The 12,525-nt window shown below is 35.9% G+C and overlaps 1 protein-coding gene across 1 annotated transcript; it reads right to left on the bottom strand.

Moving 5' to 3' along the window:
* Positions 1-7,654: 7,654 nt before the first annotated feature.
* LOC110763584 (protein SIEVE ELEMENT OCCLUSION B) lies at positions 7,655-10,746 on the bottom strand. Its single transcript, XM_021966398.2, has 7 exons — positions 10,428-10,746; positions 10,222-10,314; positions 9,654-10,099; positions 9,462-9,556; positions 9,229-9,359; positions 8,583-9,047; positions 7,655-8,476 (listed from the first exon to the last, which is right to left on the bottom strand). The coding sequence occupies exons 1-7, from the start codon at positions 10,644-10,646 to the stop codon at positions 7,889-7,891; spliced, it is 2,037 nt and encodes a 678-aa protein (XP_021822090.1). The 5' UTR covers positions 10,647-10,746; the 3' UTR covers positions 7,655-7,888.
* Positions 10,747-12,525: the final 1,779 nt, after the last annotated feature.

Genomic DNA, 12,525 nt, shown 5'->3' with positions numbered 1-12,525 from the left:
TTCGTGGATCCAATTTATGAACGTAGATAAACACTTATCAAACGACAAAGGACTTATTATAGCTCCAGTGATTAAGAGCATTTCTTTTGAATATTTTTTATAAAAAAAAACATGCATATGAAAAAGATTAAGAACACAAAATTATATATAAAGAAAACAAAAATGTCTGGTTATAATTAAACCGCATAGCAGATAGGATAAGACTTTGTGGATCCAATCCAACGAACTCGTAAGATTTTTTTTTTAGTTGAATGGAAGATAAAAGTTGCTATTGCCATGGGAGCCACTCTCGACAACAACTGAACACTAGCAATCTTCACACACACAGCACGGTTTTTTGGGTCTAAAAATAATAAGCAAGTACGTGGAACAAAACAAGTGAGTAATTTGAGAAAGAAAAGAGGTTCCAACTTTTGGATGTACCTATGGAAGGGATTCTCATGGTGCGTGCTTAACATTAGTATTGAAACTCAAGGGGCTTAAAATAAAATCTAGGAAAATATATATATGCGATGACGAAAAAGTTTAGTGCATAGCATACCATAAGTTTTATGTATTTATTATACATTCATTATTTTTTATTTATATGAACGTAAAGATACACACATTGGTGGGCATCGCATTCGTATTTCTCCATGGTGCGTGGACAGACGGGGCATTTCAGGGTCTCATGGACCTCTCCACTCCAGCAGCACTTGGAATGTGCACGCGGCTGCATTCCATCACAGATGGAATCACCTTCTCCAAGTGTGCTTTGAACGCGAGTTCGAATTCCTTTTTCTCAAGTTCTTCCATGTATTGAAGTCGTCGAGTACCTTCAACATTGTGGATCCGTGGCCACTCACCACCATAGTTGACCCACTTACTGGCAGATCCATGAATTTTTTTAACTGATGTGTACTTTTGAAAGGCTAAAAACTTTATGTAAAAAAATATTGACAATCAAATATCCATATAATTTAAACAATACCATTATCATTCGTAAGTTAGAGAAAAAAATAGCATCATAGATAGCCTACAATTGTTGTAGAACAAAAAGAACGTCTTGTTGATAAAAGCCCTAGAGTTAAAAGTCTTTTGTCCTTTTATATGTAGGCCCTAAATGGAAATAGGTTAAAGCCCATGAAATGGCAGCCCAGGTTTCCTTTATTTATTAATTATTATTTATATATATATATATATTTTTTTTTTTTTGGATGAGATCCAAGGGTGTCCACCGCCGACAGTAGTGACTAATCCCTTTCGCCGCGGAAGCTCTCCAAAGGAGGTAAACAGCTAGCCACAATTTAAAACAAAAACAAAAACAAAAAGAGACTCGCTGCGGGCAGCAGCGCAACGCAATACAGACTTCGTTTAAGCTTTTTGTTGAAATAAATAAATAATTTCCTAGTTTAAATGAAAGTTGTACTTTCTTTTCTTGTCAATTTATTTGGATCATTATTCTTAGAATATTAGTTACTGTACACTAGATATTTTTGGTTTTCTATAAAGTTGTTCTAGATACAGCGTTTTCTTATCCATGTTATTTTTCTACTTGGGGGCTGTGTCTGTTTTATTCTCATTTGTTCATTTGTCGTCTATGTTCAACTTTTTAGGTGACATGTCTTTTCCTACTTTTACTTTCATTAATTTAAACAAAAAGCGCGGGTATTTTCACCCCATTTCTATTTTTCCTACTTACTTTATCTTACCATTCACTTTGTAAATTTAAAATAATATAATCTATTTTTTCCGCACACTATTATCCCTGAAATGCCCTTTCATTATTAATTCAAGAAAATTCTCTTCGCTAACTATTAGTAGTTGAGATATGTTTGTATAATATCTGGTCAAGCACTCCCCAAACACTACCAAGTCAAAGGGAAGGGAGTCCCACATCGACAAAACACAAGAGGAGGGGACTCTCCCTTCTTTATAAAAGGAGACCTCTCCCCTTCAGGAGGATGGATAGGGAGTTTGGGCAGGCTACTGGGGCCTCATAGGCTTACCCATGAGCCCACTTAAAAACCCACAGATCATACCAGATCCTCAACCTTCGGCCTCCAGCCTTCGGCATCTGTCTTCGGCCTCCAGTCTTCAGCATCGGCCTTCGGCCTTCGACATCTGCCTTCGGCCTTCGGTATTCTTCCTCTTCTCCTTGAGTTTAAACCTATGTGCAATGTATACTCACATTATCGTAATGAGAACATACTTCTCCGTGGACGTAGCCCATTATTCGGGTGAACCACGTACATTTGTCTTCTATATGCATGCCTATTTACTTACCGAATGCTCTCACACACTGAGGGTTCTTACCTTCATCATCCACCTCATCTTTAAGTTGGCCTATTTACTATCCATCTAGTTTTAGCGCAAACAAGATAAAAAGGATCAAGTTGCGTTTGACAGACTGGATAAATATTTTAGTCTAATGTTTTGATTTTCTGGATCTTTTAGTTTTTTATTCTTTGCCTTGTAGCTTATGAAAATATTAAGGATTAATGTTTTAGAGTGGTGATTTCCCCACTCCAAATTTATCCACCTACATTCCATTTTATAACTAAAAAAGGAGTGTAAGTAGATAAAAAGGAAGTGGGGAAATCATTACCCATGTTTTATAGAGAAAGGCGTACATTTGAAGGACAATTTTCTATTGTTGTGTTCCGTTTGTGCGTAACAATATGATGAAAAATACTACAATTTCCTTACCATTTCATTGGAATCGTTCTCTTCAACATCCATTCCCTTGTTGTTTTCTTCTTCAGAAACAATTTGATTGAATGAACAGAAGAGAGAAGAAAATTGTTTGAGAATGGAGTTATGAGCACTGAGGTGTCGTATGCTTTCTTCTTTCTTTCTTTTTTCTTTTTGTCAAATGGTAGAATAGGTGGGTTACGTGAGCTGAGGTTTTTTCACTAAGTCCTTAGAAGTCATTTTACAAAGGAGTAAATTTGTCTTTAAATTTTTGAAGATGAGGAAATATGACAGGAGGTGGAAATAAAAGCACTTCAAACAAATTAGATACCATTACCGATCTTTAATCACCATTAATAAAATATTGGGTTTTACCTTCCAAATAATAGAGAGATTTGTTTTTCAAACACAAGTTATAGGATCAGAACTTAAGATAGTTTAAAATATTATGGGTAATATGATGAGCAAATGATTTTTTGTACAAAAAAACAATTGTTGGAAAGGAGAAATTTATGTAGTAGAGTACATAATCAACACACCAACACAAATGTTCCTAACCTTTTAAAAGAAAAAATCTCTAGATAGGTTTTATCCAACCTCTCCAGTACTCTCCAACAACAATGGCCCAAATTACGTACACATAAATTAGACTGTATGATGGGGTCAAGAGTGGTGACGGGAATAGAATCTGGACAATTTTCCCTTTGATCCTGGAGATTAGAAGAGCAAGTGCTATTTTCAACAATCTTGAGTGGAGTTGGATCCCTGTGAGAAGAATCGAGCTGCTCATGCAGCAGCTTCGATTGGTGCTAAGGTGGTGGATCTGCAAAGTTGGGCCAACAGGCCACCTCCGTCTTTACTGCGTGCCTTCGTTTCTCATGGCCTACCTTCCCTTCCAAGTTAACGTATGGCTTTTGTCCGGTATAGAACCTGATTCAAGCCTTGCCTTTGAGGTCTAGTTGTTTCTGTATCGGTTATTATGGTCTTATTGTTTCTCTTAATGAATGTACTGTGTCTTTCTACACCTATTTTGGGGCTCCTAATGAAATCAGTTTGTGTCCAAAAAGTAGACTGTACATTTTGACAGTCTTTAGTGAGTCAAGCATTTGATGTTTTGGCTGTCATCTTCTACCAAAGCTGCCAAATCGTAATAGGCATTGCCAAAAAGCAGTAGATTCCAGAGAGCACAGCCTAAATCGTACATGACAAAGCTCTTTGTTTTTTGGTAATAAATAAAGGACAAAGCTATTGAAGATAAGAATGGATTGGAGAAGCGTTACTTTAGACACACATGACAGAAGACATCAATAATGGAAGGGAATGCCAAAGAGATCGATAATGAAATGAAAGGGAACAACATAGATGGGAAGAAAAGACGATGAATTTTTCTTCAATAGAAACTCGTGTTCATTGTGTGTGTTTTCATTTCGGTTGGTTTTTGGTTGTATATTCTGTGCTTGTTAGCGCGGATTTCTGATTTGTGGGATGGGATGAAGGTTTTTTTTAATGATCCATAAAAAGAAAATATTGCACGTTACAATAACATACAAACAAAAGAATCTAAGCCTTTATGTTTAGCATTTGTGCATTAATACGCATTTTAAAAAGATTTATAATTAGGACTTGAAGCTAAACCAGTTCAAGTCATGGTTGATGGTAACGAAACCAAACCACCACAATTCTTGTACATGCACCTTGCTTCATTAATTTTCTTTTTTCTTAGTCACAATGGATAAAATTAGAAAAACCCTATGCATAAAAAAAATCCATAGAATAAATGTGTTAGATAATTAGAAAAGTTATCAGCTGAGAAGATATTAATACAGACAAAGAACAGTATTTGCTCCATCTCCCAATGCTCCCAATATAATTTGCTTTTTGCAAGGCCAACATAATTTGTTGGGAATGCACTAATTTAAAATTGGAAAATAAAATAAAATAAAATAAAGGAAAGGTAAAAACAGAGAGAAATCTAGAGAAAGACTTTGCGTTGGAAAAGGAGACGGAGATTAGAAAAGGGTAACTATAAAATGATGTGGTGGTTCGATTTTGCTCCCTCGTGCTGCACATGCCTGTAACGGAAAAGACTAATTGCAGTCTGGACCATTGACCAATAAAATATTTCTAGTGTGGTCCAAAAATGAAAATATCAGCTTTGCATTTTTGCCCTAACCATGAACCCGTAACAGCATTTATTAGGTGACAAAGTAGAATATGCATGAAATAGAAATTAAATTTTGGAGGTACATTATCTGAAATATAATTTACCGAAAAATTAATAACCTGAAAATTAATTTTCTTGGAAAATATAGGTAAGAGATGCTACAACAAAAGTACAAAGATGCTTGGAAAAATAATTTACCAAAAACAATAAATAAGCTGGAAATTAATTTGCTTGGAAAATATAGGTAAGAGATGCTACAACAAAAATAGTTTACCTACAAAGACAGGTAAATTATTGTACATGCCTGTGAAAATAATTAACCAAAAAATTAATAACCTGCAAATTAATTTATCTTGAAAATATAGACACCTAAAAAATAATTTACTTAAAAAGATAGGTAAATTATTGTAAATTATTGTACATGCCTGGAAAAATAATTTACCAAAAAATAAACAAGCTGAAAATTAATTTGCTTCGAAAATATAGGTAAGAGATGCTACAACAAAAATAGTTAACCTGGAAAGATAGGTAAATTATTGTACATGCCTATGAAAATAATTTACCAAAAAGTAAATAACCTGAAAATTAATTTATCTGGAAAATATAGGTACCTAAAAATAAATTACTTAGAAAGATAGGTAAATTATTGTAAATTATTGTACATGCCTGGAAAAATAATTTAGGCACCATCTTTTCTCTCTCAACAGAAGAATTTCAACCCCCCCAAAAAAAAGCATGCGATACATAATGGAAATTAGGCACCATCTTTTATCTCTCCCATTTGAATGCAATAAAGTAAAGTTGGGAGATACTCAGTAAATAACTCATCATCATGCATGGAGAGGAGTGCTGAAGACATCTTCCCCTACTGGTGAAGACAGTAGATGGCCCTACTGAACGAGACCAGAAGAAATTTGAGAATGAATTGTTGATAGGGATTCGGGCTCTCGTGCTACACGTTTAGAAAACTTTTTTTGTTTTTTTGTTTGAGAAATTTTGGGACTGCATTCATAATTTAGCTACAAAAGTCACTAGATATAAAATGCCAATATAAACTAGTCATAAAGGGCCATTACAAGCGATCTAACATCAAAATTAAGACAATCTGGGGCTCATCCATTAACGATCATGCCTGATCGAAGAAACTCTAGAATAGGTATCCCAACTAAGGGAGCAAACTCATAATAATAAAAAATAAATAAAACTTGAAAAAAAGCAAGTCATAACAATACAAATAAAACTCTCACAAAGGAGATATGAAAAGCTCTCATAAAAGAAAACTGAAAAACTCTCACAAAAGGAGAGGTGAAAACAACATAGAAAATCTAAAGAGTCTTTGCGACTTATTCCAAACATAACGAAACTACAAAAAGGATGGTTGTAGAGATCCGACACCGAAACGCATGTGGAGATCCGATGCCTAGATGCATCCGGCTATGATGAGTGGAGGAAAATCATCACAAAACGAAGAAAAATATGGGAAACCTTATGTCTCTGAAAATTGGACATCTAATTATGTCAACCTTTCATTCATAGATCATCCTTACAAAAAATTAGACAAATCGGAAACCATTTAGACATCTAATTGTGTCCTACAAAATCAATTAATACAATACTTCAAGAAAGTACTATAATTTTAATAATTTAATTGAAGGGTCAAATAATATCGGATTCATATGTTTTTTTGTAGAAATGATCTTTAAATGAATATCTATCAAATAGATTGTTTGGATTAATGAAATACAATGCATGATGGGCCTTACAAATATGTTTCTAAAGTAAGCTTATTTGAAAAATCCCTCAACGGAAGCTAACTCTATATATATATATATCCAATCCACATCGTGCAATTCGCAAACCCAACAATTAGCAATGAGCTATTTCTGAATTCCATCGTACGACTGCCTGGACCACGAGCACGACTATCAATTTCAAACATATGTCTCTATTTCTTCTTCACCTTCATGCTTTTCCCGCTCTTGAAAACTTAAAAAGAAAAAAAATCGAAAACGTGTCCTCAATATTGTGAATGAGGATTTGATAGAACAGGCCTTTTTTGTTCGTATATTCCACAAATCTATCACCTCTCTTGTGCTTGTGCCACATGGCTCTGGCCTCTGCCAAAACTGGAAGGACCTCACCTCAACATGATTAAAGTTTTTTTTTGTGTGCCCTATATGACAAAATAAAAATAAAAATTCAATCACTTTAATGGCGTGCTAAGATAAATGTACGTAAAACTGATATGAAAAGTCAACATGATCATTCACACCAACTCACATAAAAGCTTAGGATGAGGATATAGGATAAGGTTTCGATAATAATAGGTGATGAAGTTTGGAAATGAGAGGTTGCTTGAATACCACACACTTGTTGGGAGGTTTTTTTTTTTGGCCAAATTGTTGGGAGTTTATGCAAAACAAGAAACAACATTAAAATGTTATGCAAAGTTTTCAATTTTCAACGCGGGACAAATATTCTCAACAAATACGCAATAAAAACAGAAAATTTGCTTCTCATGTTTTCCTAGCTTTGTTGAGTTAATATTACAACAGATTCTGTTTTTTCATATGAGAGCGCTTCACTCTCTTACAAAACAGTAGTTATGAGAATCTTCATCTCTAACAAACTATTTAAGTTTCTACCTTAACAATTCAAACCATTTCAAGTCTTTATTCAAAGATCTTGTTAAAAAGTTGGACAAATTAGAAATCATTAAAGCATCTCGTTTCAAGGGACTACCTAAAAAATATACATTGGAATCATTAAAGTACAATGAAAAGTGGGTATATATGCAATGGGTGTGTGTAATGGGTGTGTGTAAACACTCTAAAACAGTACATTGAAATTATTCAAACATTGAACAATAAAACATTAACATCACATAGAGTAGACTACCATGACTCTGACCAAAAGAAACACCACCAGTTCTCAACATTACAGGCATGGAAACTACCATGCATCAAAATGCATGAGTTACCCATTTATTCTAGCAATAATAAGTAGTACCCATTACATAGTAGTGGTGCTAAAAGGAGAGAGACCAAGAACTCAATGGTGTGCATTAGGACCATCAATGTGGCAGCACTTGTAACTGATAAAAGTCTCCATACTACGGTGGCAATCGGGACATGTCATTGTTTCCGGGACCTTCCCGGTAGAGCCTGGAATGTCAAGGCGGCAGCAAGGACGATTTGCAACACGAATCTTCTCATGGTATGTTGTGAAGCAAAACTCAAAGCCCTTCTCTTTCACATGGTCCTTCCATTTGTCAAAGTCCTCTATGACCTTCAAGATTGAGACACCATGACCAGTGACCACCAAAGAATGCCCTTTGCTTAGCACCGCCCATCCACTTTCGTTCTTGTAAGAAAGCAGCTTCTGGATTTCTTGTGAGACTGAGTCGGGCTCCTTGTGATTCTTGGTGTGAAACAAGCTTTCTATGCCAGTCCAGAAGCGCCCGAGGATGCCATGGTCATCTTCTCCCTTGCTGCCTTTCCCCACGCAAAACAGCTCAATGTGAATCTTTGCTTCCTTCAAGATGGGGTCGTTTACAAAGGCAGTTGCTTTCTTTGTGAATTGGTTAATCCACTCATTGTCTTTGCCTCCATAGAAGAAAACGTACTTATCGTCCTTCATCTGTTTCATCAAAATAATTCAACCGCAAAAGCGTGCTTTATCATCAAATGCACATCATAGATTCAAATAATATATACACTTGGTTAATTACTTAAAATTAACTTACCATGTTGGGTAGAGTCGGGTGAATCTCTTTGACTACATTGCCAACCCATTTATGTCCATGAGAATTAGAGAGTTCTTTTTCGGTTGTTTCTGTGAAAGGGAAGGCCTGAGCTCCCCAAACCCGAATCATGTGGAATGCGTTGGAATGTTCGACCTTTCCTCGTGGGCTCATCACCACCAATGTAGGCTTACCCTTGAATTTCCACTCCTCCTTGATGAACCTGATGCCGGCAATGGTTGCAGGGTTCTGCACTGTGTACCATGGCATCTTCAGCCTCAGGGTCTCAAACTTCTTTCTCAGGTCATCGGTCCACTGCTCGACAATTGGAACCCACACAATCTTATGCTGATTGTCTTTCTTAGTGAACTCGTAAATCGGTTTGAGGATAGAAATATCATCATCGGAGATTTCAAGGCTTGAAATGAACAGTAGTATATTCTTCTTCCTCAGGATGTCGATGTCAACCTGGTATAAAAGATATATTGCGATTAACTAACATGTAATGTTATTGTTGCGGTGAACAATATAAATACTGTACGTACTACAATCTTGTATGACAAAAATAGTGTTCTTAAAAAAACAATTTACTGTCATATTTTATTTTAAAATGTCATGACTCAGAAGTAATAAGGTCAGTAGCGCAAACCGTTTGTTTAGTGGAACCATCAATCAGTGGCTGAACATTGTCCTTGGTAAAGATCAGGGCCTTGAAAACCTCCTTTACTTCAGTAGGGGTTCGAAAGGTTTTCTTGAGCTTCCGGTAAGTCTCCGCCTCCTCTGGATTAAACAATAAATACTTTCTTCAGCATTTCATTAATTGCAAGGTACTACATATAGTTTATATGATTCCTAATGAAAGATCTGCCAGTAATTACACACCAATCTGTGTTCTGCAAATTTTCAGCTGTATCTTAAGCTTGTTCAGGACGAAGTGGATTTTTTGAGCATATGGGGCTAGGTCATGTTCCTTCTCCCTGAAACAAAGGCAACCATGGTCATATTATAAAGTATCCTAAACATATATGCAAATAATTAATTATTTTTCAAAGTTCTTGAGAATGAAGAACGTACACATCACTGGTAAGAATAGTGGCCTTAGTTGCACAAGCAACAACAGTCACAATAGCCCAATACACATCCACTGGAATATGGTCCATTGCTGATGCCAACTCCGGCACATCTTTTGGGTCATAACTAGAAAGCTTATCGAACTGATCGAAGATCTCGATAACTTGCAATGTAGTCTTGATCAAGTTGTTAAGCTCAAGCACTACTTGCCTTTTTTTTTGCAGGTTTGAGGGCTTGAGGAGGAAAGGGACTCTCTTCAGGATTGAAATTGATTTGGCAAGCCGGTGCGATTCCTGAAGCTGGGCAAGGAGCCAGAACTCCCCATATTCCATAGCAAAAGCTGCCAGAGTCAGCACTGCCTTTGCTTCCCATGAATAGCTTGACAGCTTGTTCAGTATTGCCAGGGTAGTTTTGTGGGCGACTTCCTCAGTAGGAGGTTTGCATTGCATCTGAAAATTTCAAGTATATCATAGTGTTAATTTGCAACACAAAAAAGCATACTAATGTATTTTGTATGTATATGAAAAATGTTACAATAAGTATATAAAAATCATTTATTTTTTGAAGTTACCTCGCTGGCTATCGACTTAAGTGTGCACAATGGTGTACTGAAGCTGGCTTTGGGAGTGTGCTCCTCTATGTTTTCCACGTGCACTTGGGTACCCTGCAACAACCCACAAGTTTATGTAACACATTAAAATCACAACATAACTAATAATAATCAAGAATCGACAGTTTGATAACATAATAGATCTCATACTACGAAAATAAACGTACCTGCACAATTTTGTCAACAGTTTGGGTTGCATGCTTGAGGATGTTTTCAACAATGCCGAAAAGAGAATCGTCATCAAAGGAAGTATCAACATTGACATGATGAGTTGCATAAATTTCGTCCAAGATTTTCTTGTCAGACATGGAAAACAGGCTAAGCTCATGGTGACCAGTGACGACTGAGGCCACCTTGGTAACCACATTGTTTGCTAAGCCTAGCATGGTGATGGTTGGCTGAGGAATTTCAAAGGCTAGGGCAGGGCTAATAATGAACAAGGAGAATTGGCTCTCGTAGCTTGCTGTGTTGGTGCAGCATACTTGCAATAACCTGCCCTATTTATAACCAGTTTCAGTTTGTACGGTAGTAACACGTGAATGTCGTTCTACTAACTTACTTTCCATATTATCTCCGCGTCAAATTACCCACAGAAACAGACAATTTTTTTTTGGTCGGTCACTGAAACAGAATTCAGACAAAGGGCCATCACAAATATCAGAGAAGCCTCGAGTAGTGGGAACACATATAGAGCTTTGGGTTTTAATCTTTAATATATTTGCCACACATACATAATTGCGTTGAAGAAGTTCATGAGGGTGCAAGGCCACTTCCTCTGCGTGGGAGCAGAGAAATAACCTCTTTTTTTTTCTCTTTTTCTTTTTTTTGAGAGAGAGAGAGAGAGAGCGCAAAGGCCAGTATTCAGTCCTTTCGGTTTTGAATTTGATCAGGTGCAAGCCGCGTAGCCGATTATCTTGTTGTCTTTTATCCCCTAACATTTTTGTTTGGGGAATGCTAGCAACCTTCTCTTTAACCTTTTCTTTTGGACATTCTCTATTTTTCTCATGACATGTGTCACTCTATTTACACTTGAAACAATGCCATTAATTATAAAAATAATAATAATAATAATATTTCCATATTTGCCCTTGGTAGAAGCTAAAGCATATGCTTCTCCATGCTTTTTTTTGGGACGTCTTCTCCTTGCTTTGTCGCTCAGAAGAATTCTCCGTGCCTATTCAACTCTCAATCACAAAATGCACTCTTTTTATGATTCTCTATCTATGAACTGATTGACTATGTTAATAAAATTTATATTCAACCAACTTTGTTCTTTGCCAATAGTCTTCTTGTTCAGCTTCTCTCGCTCCAAGTCTAAGGCCAAAGGTATGGTTTTTTCGTTTTTGGAGTATTATTGTGCTGAAAATTGATTTGTTTTGGAAGTATTTTCTTAGGTTAATGGGTATTTGTTTGCGGCTTGCATCTTTGCATAAGTCATTTATATGGGTATTTGTTTGTCGGTATGTGAAATTTAACAGATTTGTTGGTCTTTGCTTATTGTTTGCACAGGTTTTGGCTCTCCTTTAAGCCTTTTACCTTGGGTTGTTATAAATGTTTATCTTCATGACCATTAAAAAATAATAAAAATAGAGATGCAGACCATTCTTTCGTTTTTCTTTTGTTAATCTAAACTGTAATATATTTATTTTTTTTCATATTGAATTCGATGTTGTTAGGGGATATTTTGGTTTATTTAGTAGTATAAAAAATGCAATCAAGCAATTTCCAAAGCAAAAACCAAAGCAAGAATCATGTGATGTGCATAATGATAAACTATATAAGCTTAGTGATAATGATAAATGAACCAAGAGTAGTCATGACCAGAAAAATAATAACAATTATAGTAAGGCAAAGGGAAGATATCAATCAATTTACTTGGTGATATATGTGGCCATAGATCTAAATTTATTGTTCGAATTTATTGTGAAATCTTGACTCCGTCATTAATATTGTCGTTATATTATCTCCATGTGTGAATGTGACACGAAATTTGTTTGTTTCTCCTTACGTCAATGTCACTTTAATCAAAGACATGCCTCTGCAATAACTGGAAGGAAATAATATTACCCTTTTTTGGACCATCTTGAACCCTTGCATGTGACATTAATGCCATTGTCACTTTAATCAAACGTCCAAAAATCAAAGGACCACCATGATAGCCCCACGTACTGTTCTTAATAATTAAACGCATGCAAATTATTAACTTGTTTGTCTGTATGTACGTACTCCATTACTGGAAGGAAATAATATTAGCTTTTCTGGCCG

Source organism: Prunus avium, chromosome 1, assembly GCF_965620075.1.
Source record: "Prunus avium chromosome 1, drPruAviu1.hap1.1, whole genome shotgun sequence".
Taxonomy (NCBI): domain Eukaryota; kingdom Viridiplantae; phylum Streptophyta; class Magnoliopsida; order Rosales; family Rosaceae; genus Prunus; species Prunus avium.
The sequence above is the reverse complement of the archived record's forward strand: the minus strand, read 5'-3'. Positions and strand labels throughout refer to the sequence as shown.